This window comes from Artemia sp. Qi Xiang Cuo, chromosome 5 (assembly GCF_049724085.1).
Source record: "Artemia sp. Qi Xiang Cuo chromosome 5, ASM4972408v1, whole genome shotgun sequence".
In the NCBI taxonomy this organism is placed as follows: domain Eukaryota; kingdom Metazoa; phylum Arthropoda; class Branchiopoda; order Anostraca; family Artemiidae; genus Artemia; species Artemia sp. Qi Xiang Cuo.
The window spans coordinates 9,791,623-9,804,897 of NC_142798.1; the positions used below are offsets into that span (position 1 = coordinate 9,791,623).

Sequence of the window (13,275 nt, forward strand, 5' to 3'; positions counted from 1 at the left end):
GAAAGAAATTCAAAATGAACTTTGAAAAATCAAGAAATTGGAACTGTGACAAGTTAAACCACAACCAAACACTACTGAAATATTCCAACTCTTGCATTTCAACTAAAGAAAATCAAAATGAACATTGAAAAATCAAGAAAATGTAACTGTGACAAGGTAAATCACGACCAAACAATAATTAAATAGTCAATCAATTTCATTTCAACGAATGAAAATGAAAAGAAACAATGAAAAATCAAGAGAATGTAAATTTGAGACGGTAAACAACGAACAAACAATTAAGATATATTCCAACTCTTTAATTTCAAAGAAAGAAATTCAAAATGAAGTTTGAAAAATCAAGAAAATGAAACTGTGACAATTTAAACAACAAACAAACACTACAGAAATATTCCAACTCTTTCATTTCAACTAAATAAAATAACAATTAAAAATTAAAATTCTAGACACTTTAACTTTGAAAAGGTAAAACATAACCAAACACTAGTAAAATATTCAAACTCTTGGATTTCAACGAAACATAATCAAAATGAACTTTGAAAAATCAAGAAAATTTAAATTTGACAATGTAAAACACAACCAAACACTACTTAAATCTTCAAACTCTTGCATTTCAACGAAATAAATACAAAATGAACATTGAAAAATCAAGAAAATTTAACGGTGACAAGGTAAATCACAACCAAACACAACTGAAATATTCCAACTCTTGCATTACAACGAAAGAAATTAAAAATGAACATAGAAAACTAAACAAACAGTAACGGTGATAAGCTAAACCACGAGCCCCCACTACTGAACGTTTCCAACTCCTGCTTTTGAACGTAAGATATTCAAAATGAACATTGAAAAATCAGGAAGATGTAACTGTGACACGGTAATCCACAATCAAACACTACTGAAATATTCCAACTCTTGCATTTCAACGAAAGAAATTCGAAAGGAACTTTGAAAAATAAATAAAATGTATCTTTGACAAGGTAAACCATAACCAAACACTACTTAAATATTCCAAATCTTGCACTACAAAGAAAGAAATAAAAAATTAACTTTTACATTTCAATAAAAAGAAACTGTTAACAGTACGTAAACAAACAAAAACTAATGAAATATTAAAAATCTTTCATTTCAAGTAAATAAATTCAAATTTTAATTTTACAAATCAAGAAAATTAACTTTAGCCATGTAAATCATAACCAAAAAGAACTGAAAAATTCAAACTCTTTCATTTCAACGAAAGAAATTAAAAATGAACATTGAAAAATCAAGAAAATTTAACTGTGACAAGTTAAAACACAACCACAAACTACTCAAATATTCCAACTCTTGCATTTCAACGAAAGAAATTCAAAATGAACTTTGAAAAATCAAGAAAATGTAACTGTGACACTGAAGTATTCCAACTCTTGCATTTCATAGAAATAAATTCAAAATGAACTTTGAAAAATCAATAAAATGTAACTGTGACAAGGTAAAACACAATCAAACACAACTGAAATATTCCAACTCTTGCATTTCAACGAAAGAAATTCAAAATGAACTTTGAAAAATCAATAAAATGTAACTTTGAAAATGTAAACCACAAACAAACACTACTGAAATATTCCAACTCTTGCATTTCAACGAAAGAAATTCAAAATGAACTTTGAAAAATCAAGAAAATGTAACTGTGACAATGTAAATCACAACCAAACACTACTGAACTATTACAACTCTTTCATTTAATCGAAATAAATTCAAAATTAACTTTGAAAAAATCAATAAAATGTAAATGTGAGAAGGTAAACCACAACCAAACAATACTGAAATATTCCAACTCTTCCATTTCAAAGAAATAAATTCAAAATTAAATTTTAAAAATCTATAAAATGTAACATCAAGAATATTTAACTGTGACACTGTAAAACACAAACAAACACTACTGAAATATTCCAACTATTTCATTTAAACGATATAAATTAAAAATTAAATTTGAAAAATCAATAAATTTTAACTGTGACAAGGTAAAAGACAACAAAACACTACTGAAATAGTCAAACTCTTGCATTTAAAGTACAGAAATTAAAAATTAAAATTGAAAAATAAATAAATTTTAATTTATCCATGTAAAAAACAATCAAACATTACTTAAATATTCCAACTCTTTCATTTCAAATAAAGAAATTCAAAATGAACTTTGAAAAATCAAGAAAATGTAACTGTGAAAAGGTAAACCACAACCAAACACTACTGAAATATTCCAACTCTTGCATTTCAACGAAAGAAATTCAAAATGAACTTTGAAAAATCAAGAAAATGTAACTGTTACAAGGTAAACCACAACCAAACACTACTGAAATATTCCAACTCATGCATTTCAACGAAAGAAATTCAAAATGAACTTTGCAAAATCATGAAAATGTAACTGTGACAATGTAAAAGTGAGTCTCTCAATCCCCGTAAAGCTCTTTTAAAAGATACAAAAACTACTTATTTAACAAAAAAATTACGTTTTTAATGACCAACAAGTAAAGAAAAACCACACGGAATCAGGCAACTGAGTCTCTCAAACCCCTTAAAGCTCTTTTAAAAGATACAAAAACTACTTATTTAACACAAAAATTTCGTTTTTAATGACCATCAAGTAAACAAAAACCACACGGAATCCGGCAACTGAGTCTCTCAATACCCGTAAAGCACTTTTAAAAGATACAAAAACTACTTATTTAACACAAAAATTTAGTTTTTAATGACCAACAAGTAAAGGAAAACCACACAGAATCCGCGAACTGAGTCTCTCAATCCCCTTAAAGCTCTTTTAAAAGATAAAAAAACTACTTATTTAACACAAAAATTACGTTTTTAATGACCATAAAGTAAAGAAAAACCACACTGAATTAGGCAACTGAGTCTCTCAATCCACGTAAAGCTCTTTTAAAAGATACAAAAACTACTTATTTAACACAAAAATTTCGTTTTTAATGACCACCAAGTAAAGAAAAACCACACGGAATCAGGCAACTGAGTCTCTAAAACCCCGTAAAGCTCTTTTAAAAGATACAAAAACTACTTATTTAACACAAAAATTTCGTTTTTAATGACCATCAAGTAAAGAAAAACCACCCGAATATTTAACAAGTACCATTTTTCCACACCAGTCACAAAACTCAATTCCTCCTAGAATTATTTAAACTAAATAGTTATCCCTGCCTCGCACAGAAAGTTCAGAAAGACACAAGACCCTTATTTATAGTGAAGCGTTTCTTAGCCGTATGTTTACACAAATATTCAACACGTACCAATTTTCAACACCATCCACAAAACTCAAGTCCTCCTAGAATTATTTAAACTAAATACTTACCCCCGCCTCCAACAGAAAGTTCAGAAAGACGCAATAGCCATATTTATAGTCGAAAGTTTACCCTAATATTAAACTAGTACCATTTTTCAACTCCAACCACAGAACTCAAGTCCTCATAGAACTATTTAAACTAAATACTTAACCTAGCCTCCAACAGAAAGTTCAGAAAGACTCAATAGCCAAATTTATAGTCGAATGTTTACACGAATATTTAACAAGTACCATTTTTCCACACCAGCCACAAAACTCAAGTCCTCCTAGAATTATTTAAACTAAATAGTTATCCCTGCCTCGCACAGAAACTTCAGAAAGACACAATAGCCTTATTTATAGTGAAGCGTTTCTTAGCCGTATGTTTACCCACATATTCAACACGTAACATTTTTCAACACCATCCACAAAACTCAATTCCTCATAGAATTATTTAAACTAAATACTTACCCCCGCCACCACCAGAAATATCAGAAAGACGCACTAGCCAGATATATAGTCGAATGTTTACCCTAATATTTAACAAGTACCAGTTTTCCACACCAACCACAAAACTCAATTCCTCCTAGAATTATTTAAACTAAATAGTTACCCCGGCCTCGAACAGAAAGTTCAGAAAGACACAATAGCCTTATTTATAGTGAAGAGTTTCTTATCCGTATGATTAACCAAATATTCAACACTTACCATTTTTCAACACCATCCACAAAACTCAAGTCCTCAAAGAACTATTTAAACTAAATACTTACCCCCGCCTCCAAGAAACAGTTCAGAAAGACTCAATAGCCATATTTATAGTCGAATGTTTACCCGAATATTTAACAAGTACCATTTTCCCACACCAGCCACAAAACTCAAGTCCTCCTAGAATTATTTAAACTAAATAGTTATCCCTGCCTCACACATAAAGTTCAGAAAGACACAATAGCCTTATTTATAGTGAAGCGTTTCTTATCCGTATGTTTACCCAAATATTCAACACTTCCCATTTGTCAACACCATCCACAAAACTCAAGTCCTCTTAGAACTATTTAAACTAAATACTTACCCCCGCCTCCAACAGAAATTTCAGAAAGACGCAATAGCCTTATTTATAGTCGAATGTTTACCCGAATATTTAACGAGTACCATTTTTCCACACCAGACACAAAACTCAAGTCCTCCTAGAATTATTTAAACTAAATAGTTACCCCCGCCTCGCACAGAAAGTTCAGAAAGACACAAGAGCCTTATTTATAGTGAAGAGTTTCTTAGACGTATGTTTACCCAAATATTCAACACGTACAATTTTTCAACAACATACACAAAACTCAATTCCTCCTAGAATTATTTAAACTAACTACTTCCACCCGCCTCCAACAGAAATTTCAGAAAGACGCAATAGCCATATTTATAGTAGAATGTTTATCCGAATATTTAACAAGTACCATTTTTCCACACCAGCAACAAAACTCAATTCCTCCTAGAATTATTTAAACTAAATAGCTATCCCTTCCTCGCACAGAAAGGTCAGAAAGACACAATCGACCGATTTATAGTGAAGCGTTTCTTAACCGTATGTTTACCCAAATATCCAACACTTACCATTTTTCAACACCATCCACAAAACTCAATTCCTCCTAGAGCTATTTAAACTAAATACTTAGCCCCGCCTCCAACAGAAAGTTCAGAAAGACGCAATAGCCTTATTTATAGTCGAATGTTTACCCGAATATTTAACAATTCCCATTTTTCCACACCAACCACAAAACACGATTCCTCCTCGAATTATTTAAACTAAATATTTATCCCTGCCTCGCACAGAAAGTTCATAAAGATACACTCGCCTTATTTATAGTGAAGCGTTTCTGAAAAAAGGGTGCCCTTTTTAATAAAAAAAAAAAGGGGGACCCCCCGGTCCCCGGAATGCCCCGTGTACCTGAACCCGGTTAGATACGACCGCACTCCGTGCCCCTGGCGCCGCGTTACCCGCACACACGTGCACCTCCATCCTCTCTGCACACCCCCGCCCGCCTCCCCCAGTTGATCCCTGTCTGTTGAAAGTTAAAATAATTTTAAAAAGTTACTTCCGTATTATAAAGACCACATCGGCGAGGTAAAGCTAGGTCAAGTCACAATGTCATTCTATCGTTACTTTTCAATTAAGCTATTGAATACTTTCTAGCAATGCCCCTTGTAAGCGTCTACGCAAATATCTTTTCGCAAATATCTTTTCGCAAAAAAAAATTCGCAAATCTCGTAAACTAAAGAAGTAATTACATCACTGTTGTTAGCTCCATCATTAATCTACAATAATGTAAATGCATCACTCATTTTTTTACTCTACTAAGATCATTGCAAATAAAAACTATTATATTTTAATTAAAGTCTATTAGGAATATGTAATGTAAATAAAAATAAAAATATAAACCTGTTTTTCCGACACTGATGAAACCTAAAAAAAAAAACTTGTTTATCATGAAATAGAAATTCAGTTAATTGTGCCAGAAAAAACTTGAAGCAGAACAGATTATAACCAACCTCATTATATACAAAAAATAATAGGCGAGTAAAAAAGAAGAGACACCGGTTTTTTGAACTAAAAAAAAAAAAAGACATTGAACTTTGAAATTGCGTCGTTCCTAGAGTGTAAAGACCTGTAGACATGTTTGTACGCAAATGACCCTGGTAACCTTCCAATGCATTGAAAGTATACATTCAAACTTACGCCTAAGGCATAGATATGTATGTAAACTTTCAAGTGCCTATGGCCTTACTACTACCAACAAGCGAGATGAAAAGTCGCAGTTTAGAGGAAAGATTGATATTTGGTTTTTGCCAAAGGAGACAGTTCAGCCTACCCATGGCAGAAGACGTTTAGATATCTTTGCTCGCAGCTCGAATGGAAGTGAAATATCTGAAGAAATTGGTGGAGCTCAGGTACGTGAAGCTTTTGACAACTTTGATGCTAGTTGTTTTGTCCAGGCTAACTGGAGAATTGATAGAAAAAAAGACGGGTATATAGCCTAATTTAGTTTTATTCCAGTTTTCTGCTTTTGCGGTCTTTGCTTGTAGGATTTGCAGCACTGGCTGTAAAAGGATGTTACAGATATCGCGTCTTAGCTTGAAATTAAATAAAAAAAACAAGTTTTTTAAACTGAAAGTAAGGAGCGACATTAAAACTTAAAACAAACAGAAATTACTCCGTATATGAAAGGGGCTGTCCCCTCCTCAACGCCTCGCTCTTTACGCCAAAGTTTTTTATTGTTTTAAAAAATAAAGTTGTGAGACAGAGTCAAACTTTAGCGTAAAGACCGAGGAGTTGAGGAGGGGACAGCCCCTTTCATATACGGAATAAGTTCTGTTCGTTTTAAGTTTTAATGTCGCTCCTTACTTTCAGTTTAAAAAACTTGTTTTTTTTATTTAATTTCTGATTGTTTTTTAGTTAATGCCCACAACCACTAAATTAAAAAAAAAATCTATTGCAGATAAACCCCCACCCCTTCTGTTTGTAACTCTTTTATATCTGCTATAAAATGGCTATATCTTGGTTATATCTACTATAAAACGTCACTTCCATTAAATGACAGACTTCCTTTGCAGAATACATCAAGTGTGACAGTTAGCACCAAAAGGTTAGTTGTTGCTATTTCTTTTAGAACTGAAGACGGCTTGGCAGAGCCTTTCCCGAAACATATGTTTTTGTCATTTTTGCTTCTTTTCCCAACGTGCTGAAATTACACTCGTTTTCTTGGTTATTGTTTAATTATATTTTTCTAATTCTTTTTGTCAATCGTCATGCATAGCAAGTGTGGCCTTAGAAATACAACATCAACTCATGAATGCTATATAGCATTTGTAACTAGTCAGGGTAGAGACCGGACCCCAAAACTGTTTTTTTTTATGTTGATTCTATTTCTTAAATAAATAATACTTCCTATATAAACAATATATTATTTCTAAATAATGTAAAATCATAGATTTTATACAACTTTGGAAGGAACAAAAGGAGTGAAAATGGCCAAACATGAATGGCCATAGTGGAAAAAGAGGAGTTATATGTGCACCTATGTCATTAATTTCTTAGACGACACTGCCTTTCTATTGCTGCAAATTTCATTACAAAGTTTCAATTTGTCATTCTGTTGATTGTATTTCTGCTATTTGCATGGTGATATTGGAAGATATTAAGATATTTCATTATCAAGCTACAACTCAATCAGAAACAACCTGATTTGTCATTCTGTTGATAATAATCGTGCTATTTGCATGATGATATTGTAAGTCATAAAACTGGGAATTTTATTTATGGTTTTATTTTTTTCCCCCTTTTTTGTATTTTATGTTTAATGTAGTTTAATGATTTTCTTTTGTGTTTTTTTCCGTTGATAAAGGCTTACGGAAGTGAATTTGAAATACTTGGTTTTCTTTATTATTTAAAGTTTCTTCCTTTTGTTTGTCTTGTCCAGTGCTTTATTTAAAATTTTACACCCATTCCCCCTATATTTTCATTTGTTTAATTCTGCACCTAGAGTCCAAAGGACTTCAATGTGAGCATTCAGAAACTTGTCCTGAAGATGTGGTCAGACTTGCGTACAATTAAATAATCACCTGAAATTGATGTTTTTATTTGTTTTCCAAATAAGGAAAGCTAGAGGCGGTGTTAGGAAGGGGAAAAAGGGGGCACTTGCCCGGGCAAATTGCTCTGGGCAAGATTATTCCAAATGAATAATCTAATGGTTATAATCATTTTGTAATTTTAGAAATTTTATTTTTAATAAAGTGGACTGCGTAGTTGGCAGAAAATACAAGCAAAGTGAATCCAAGATTTTCATTTTTCCCATATCTCGCCATTCATAACCATTCTTAAGGTGATAATTAATAATTTGGCTGAGGCGAAAGTCAGAAATATCAGATTTAAATTAATGGAAAATTGTGTTAATAAATGAAAATCTGTTAAATTTGGCCTGAAATTTTTTTCAAGATAGGGATCGTGCTAATCATGATTTTGCCCCGTGCGCAAGAGAGGTCAGAACTGCTAATGAGGAAAGCTTACCTGCACAAAGACAATAGTCCAAACAACGGGAGTGTACCCGAAAAAGAAACCAAATTCCCTAATGTTCTGCAAGGACAGCATAACACCAAAAGATCCAAAAATTATTGAAAACAGCCCAAGCTGCAAGTTCCTAATAATAATCGACTTTTGATTTCCATGTTTCAACAACTTCTCATTGAAGACACCAGCGAAGCCGCTTGATAAGCACGAGATCAGAACTGCTACAAGGCCTATAATACTTTGATGGGATTGAAGTGAAGTGGCGGCAGTAATTTTTGATGCACCCGTTGGCAGCTAGAAGAAAAGAAACACAATATGAAAGTAACCCAGGATAAGTAATATAGGAGTTTACCAAAGGTAGTTTTAGGGGAGAGGCAGAGGGTGTGTAGAGATTTTAGGGGTGCAACATTTCAAATAACTAATCAAACGGTTATAATGTAATTTTTGAAGTTTATTTTAATTAAAATAAAGAAGAGGAGCAGTTAATAAATGAAAATAATTAATAAAATATTAGTAAATTAATAAAATAAAAATAAGTGGAAAAACTAAAATAATTAAATAATAGGGTTTAAAGTATTTAATGATAAATAAATATTTTAAATAATAAATTAAAAATAACTTGTTGTTCAATTGATAAACTAGTGTTACAGATAGTTTTGTGAATACATTAAAATATGTTAAAATTTACCCTGAAAATTATCTGGGAGACGGGGGGTGCGCTAATAAAGATTTTGACCCAGGTGTAATAGAGGCCAGAATCGCCACTGAAGGCTACTGGCTGCACTTTAGCCTATTCAATCGGGATCATACCCAAAGAGACAAGTAGAAATTGGAGTGGAGGGAAGCATTCCGATTGTAGCAAAGGTGTGAAAAAGATGTTTTGACATTAAACAAAACACTTGTTTTAGTCTTAGATTGTCAGATATTGCATCTATGTATAGTCTCCCCCAGCGGAAAGGTTGGTGGGACGGAAAGCTAAACCCTCCCTCTGATCAAGTTTTGATTAAAACCTCTAATTTTCTGGATCAAAACTGCTCATCATGGGAGATAGAGCGAACCGTGGAAGTCTTAAGGAACTTCCTGGGGCACATCTGCATGTCTTCCTTTTCCTGATGAAAGATTTTGCACAAGATCTTGACCCTTCTTTTCCTAACCTCTTCTTTTCCTTTCTCATCTTCTTTCTCTTGAGCCTCTTCCTCTGACTGATCTTGAGCTTTCGCTGGTAAGCCACTTAATTTTTTCTTCCATAATTATCTCACCAAGTTGAAACAAACTTTTTTTTCATCAAGGGTAGGGAACAAGAAAAAACGCAAAATAAAACTAATCCCACGATAAATAATAAATAGGGCTACTAGCGGTTCAGCCCATCCAATGGTGATCATAAACAAAGGGTTCGCATATTTTATCCAGGGGAGAAGAGGTTGTAATAAATGTTTTCGGCCGAAGCAAATGTATAAAAAAGTATTTTTAATGATGAAACAGAATTATCTCTTTGAATTTTAGAGAACTTCACATATTACACATGGTTATAATTTTCTCGGCAGTAATATTGGCGGCATATAAAGCTGTACTCTCCTTGATCAAACCTTGCTCAAAACCTTGTTCCAAACTATTCATCAGGGGAGATTGGGGATTTCTCGTCCCCTCCAAATTTACAGTAGATCTTTAAGAGTAAATAAGTACATTATGAGGTATCTCATCCTCCTCTCTTCGACAAAACTTTGACCGTTTCTGATTTTGTTTTATTGCTTAATTCTTAGTCGTTAGTTAGCTAAAGTAACCCTTAGGCCTTGTGTGACATTCAGTTTTTACGAAACAGAAAAAAATTACAGCTTAGCCCCAAATGTTTCAACTTTCCACACAATTGGTCCTATAGCCCCCCCCCCATAATTCTAATTATGATGTATTCACCAATTTTTTTTTAACATGTATTCATGTCAACAGTAGACTGGATTTTATTTAATGAGGAGACTTCTAAAGGGCTTCTATGTACAGCACCAATAAATGTAAGACTTGCTATCTAATCAGTTTAAAAACAAAAACACAACCTAATAAATGTTATATGAGAATAAGTGATTCACATTATCACGAACTTGCTTAAAAATACTTCGCAAAAAAGAAGATAATTAAATAACTCTTTTATTTTCTTTCCTAAATCCGGGCAAAACTTTTAATGGTAACCACCGCTGTTACCAAATATTGCAATGTAAGGAACACTGCCACCAAATATTGGTGTGGAAATGGTGCTTGCACCATTTTATTAGTGCGAAATGGCTTGGGGACACCCCTACCGTAATTTAAATAAAGGGTATGATAATACCCTATTACGGTATACTCTGTTGCAGGGTATGGTAACGTGATCGAATTGTCAAACAAGCCAAACTCTCGGCCACGACTGCCCCCACCTGGTTCACTTGTAATATCTCTAGCTATCTCTTTGGAGGTCAAACCAGCCCCCTGTCGATATACTAGTGACGGTATTTCTCGTGAACCCTTTTTCTACCCTGCCAGGGTTTATGGAAAAATAATCTCACACGGTTGAAGAAAATAGCTTACATGTATTCTTTCAAAGGTCCATTGATAAAGCACACATATATCAACTCTGAAAAATAAACTCCCTAAACAGGGTCTTAATGTGGACTAAAAACAAATACACCAATTCTGTACAAAAGCACTTTCTGTAAGGGGTTGACGTTAGATTGGCCCCGGCCCATCCGCTAAATTAAAGTTCAAACTACGGGCTTCCTTTGAATAATATTACCTTTCAATGGCCCAGATCAGCCGAACAAAAATAGATTTTTAACCAAAGCTTCTACTTATTGCAAACTACTAGCTTAGCAACGGGACTTTAACTTATCATTGAAAATTATACCATAGATAAGTCTAAGCAAATTACCGAAAAGAAAACAGGTAATATATCTGAAAAAAAAAGAAAAGAACAAGGGGTGGAACTCCAACAATCTGAGACAAATTTTAATATTTCATAATATTAGACATTTACCTGAACGCAAATAACTCCAGTCATCAAAATAAACAAGGCCACCCATTGACGTCCTGAGAGCTGCTTACCCAGCAATAATACAGAAAAAAAGGCAGTAGTTAAAATCTTCAACTGTAAGGTTACCTTAAAAAGAGGAAGAAATGAATTTGGGCACTTTATTATCAATTCGTCATAGAATAAAAACTTAAGGAGGGGAGGGGGCTCAAAAACAGTTGCAAACTTATTTTTGCCTCTATTAAACAGTTTTTTTAACTTAGTAATTACTCTGAAATTAATCCCTAAAATATAACAAAAATTAGACTACGAATTATTTACATACACAAAGTAACTGGTAGCTTACCAAAAGGTTATTGGCTCTGGTGCCAAAGGTCCCTTGAGATTTTTTGAACGTTAATACTGTGTGACCATTTTTGGTGATGTGACAATTCAATTAATACACTGAAACTGCTTTTGAAAAATATACTAATTCTCAGTTTCTGTTTTGAGCACTTTTTTGTGGCGTCCCCTTAACGACTTTCGTTGTAATAAACTACAAATGTGAAACTACGAATGTGAAGATATCCCTTGCAGACTCTTCTTTTACCGTCTCCATTTGTTGTCCATTTTACGTGCTCTTGATGTTACCAGAGCGTCTGACTCGTTTATATTTTCGCAGGTTTTGCTAGAGGCCCTTTTGAAAGGTACTGATGCTGTTGTAATTATTTGTTTAAGATATAAGTATAGAAATACGAAAGCTGGAATAAAAGATAACAATCTGCTTTTTCTGATCCCGAAAGTTGTACCCCAGGTTTTGAATTCTCCAGTTTTTTTCAATAACTGGGTTACTGGTACTAAAGATAAGTTTGACTCTACATTTACCTTAAAAGGAGTTGATCTCTCGCTAGTTACGTTTGCGGATGACTTACTGAACGTTTACTGCACTTTCCAAGGGTGCTCTCCAACGTTTGAGCTTCTTCAAGAAGAGTATGAGCAGATTGGTATTGAGTTTTAACACTGATAAGTCATTTAACTATAAAGCAAAGAGAAGTTCAATAAGTCTATCTGGCTCTGAACTTCCTTTTTCTAGTAGCCTTAGTTAACTAGGTATGCCTACTGGAGCAAATCTGAAAAAAAACTGCATACCTGGCACTGAAAAATTATTCTTGTAAGATTCGGGTTGCTTATATATCACTGACTCCAAACGTTTCGTATCTGGCTAAAGTTCACTGTTCTCAGTTATATAAAAGCCTGACACGCCCTCACCTACTTGCACTTGATCGTGTTTGACGTTTGTTAAATTGTGGTACTAGACAACGAGTTCACCGCTTTTATTTTCAGGAGTTATTCAGAAACCTATTCGTGATTTTACTACTGAATACCCGGAGTCTTCCCATTTTTGGTCATTTGTGTTTGTCCCGGGTTCGCAGTTGTCGAAGTATTTTTTTTTTTTTTTTATTTCTAATTTGTTTTTCTTGATTTTTATTCTTTTTTTTTCTAGGCCCTGCCCGATTTTTTTGTGGCAGGTTATAAATAAAATTACGATGATGATGATTTTAGTTATCGGTTCTACGAGTCATTTCCGTCAGCTAGTAAAACCAATAGTTCTACCCCCTCTCCATAAAAGTACGTAGTTGTATAGTTAGGTATTTCAAAAGAAGCCTATAGTGTTAATGAGTTGCAGAGGTAAGCTATTAGGCCTACAGCAAAGAACTTGCTGGCACGATCCTGCCTATTCGATAAAACTAGCTGAACCATTAAATAGGACAATCATACCTATGTATTGTACATATCGGTCACCGTACATTTCATTTACAGTCTTCATGAGCCATTTTTGTGGAAAATTAAGAAAAATAGACAATTTAATTTAACTGATTTGATTTTTTTGCGGTGAAAGTTTTTCTTTTCATCTTCTTCTTATTTCTAATCACA

At 33.4% G+C, this 13,275-nt stretch overlaps 1 protein-coding gene across 1 annotated transcript in view; it reads right to left on the reverse strand.

The window, feature by feature from the left end:
• LOC148951785 (UDP-N-acetylglucosamine/UDP-N-acetylgalactosamine transporter nstp-4-like) overlaps positions 1–13,275 on the reverse strand; it is a 152,483-nt gene that overhangs the window by 23,002 nt on the left and 116,206 nt on the right. The window contains exons 4-6 of the mRNA XM_089089066.1: positions 11,368–11,490; positions 8,367–8,660; positions 3,782–3,896 (exon numbers count right to left, since the gene is read on the reverse strand). Of these exons, the coding sequence (XP_088945192.1) occupies positions 3,782–3,896; positions 8,367–8,660; positions 11,368–11,490 (532 nt within the window). The remainder of the gene's footprint in view (positions 1–3,781; positions 3,897–8,366; positions 8,661–11,367; positions 11,491–13,275) is intronic.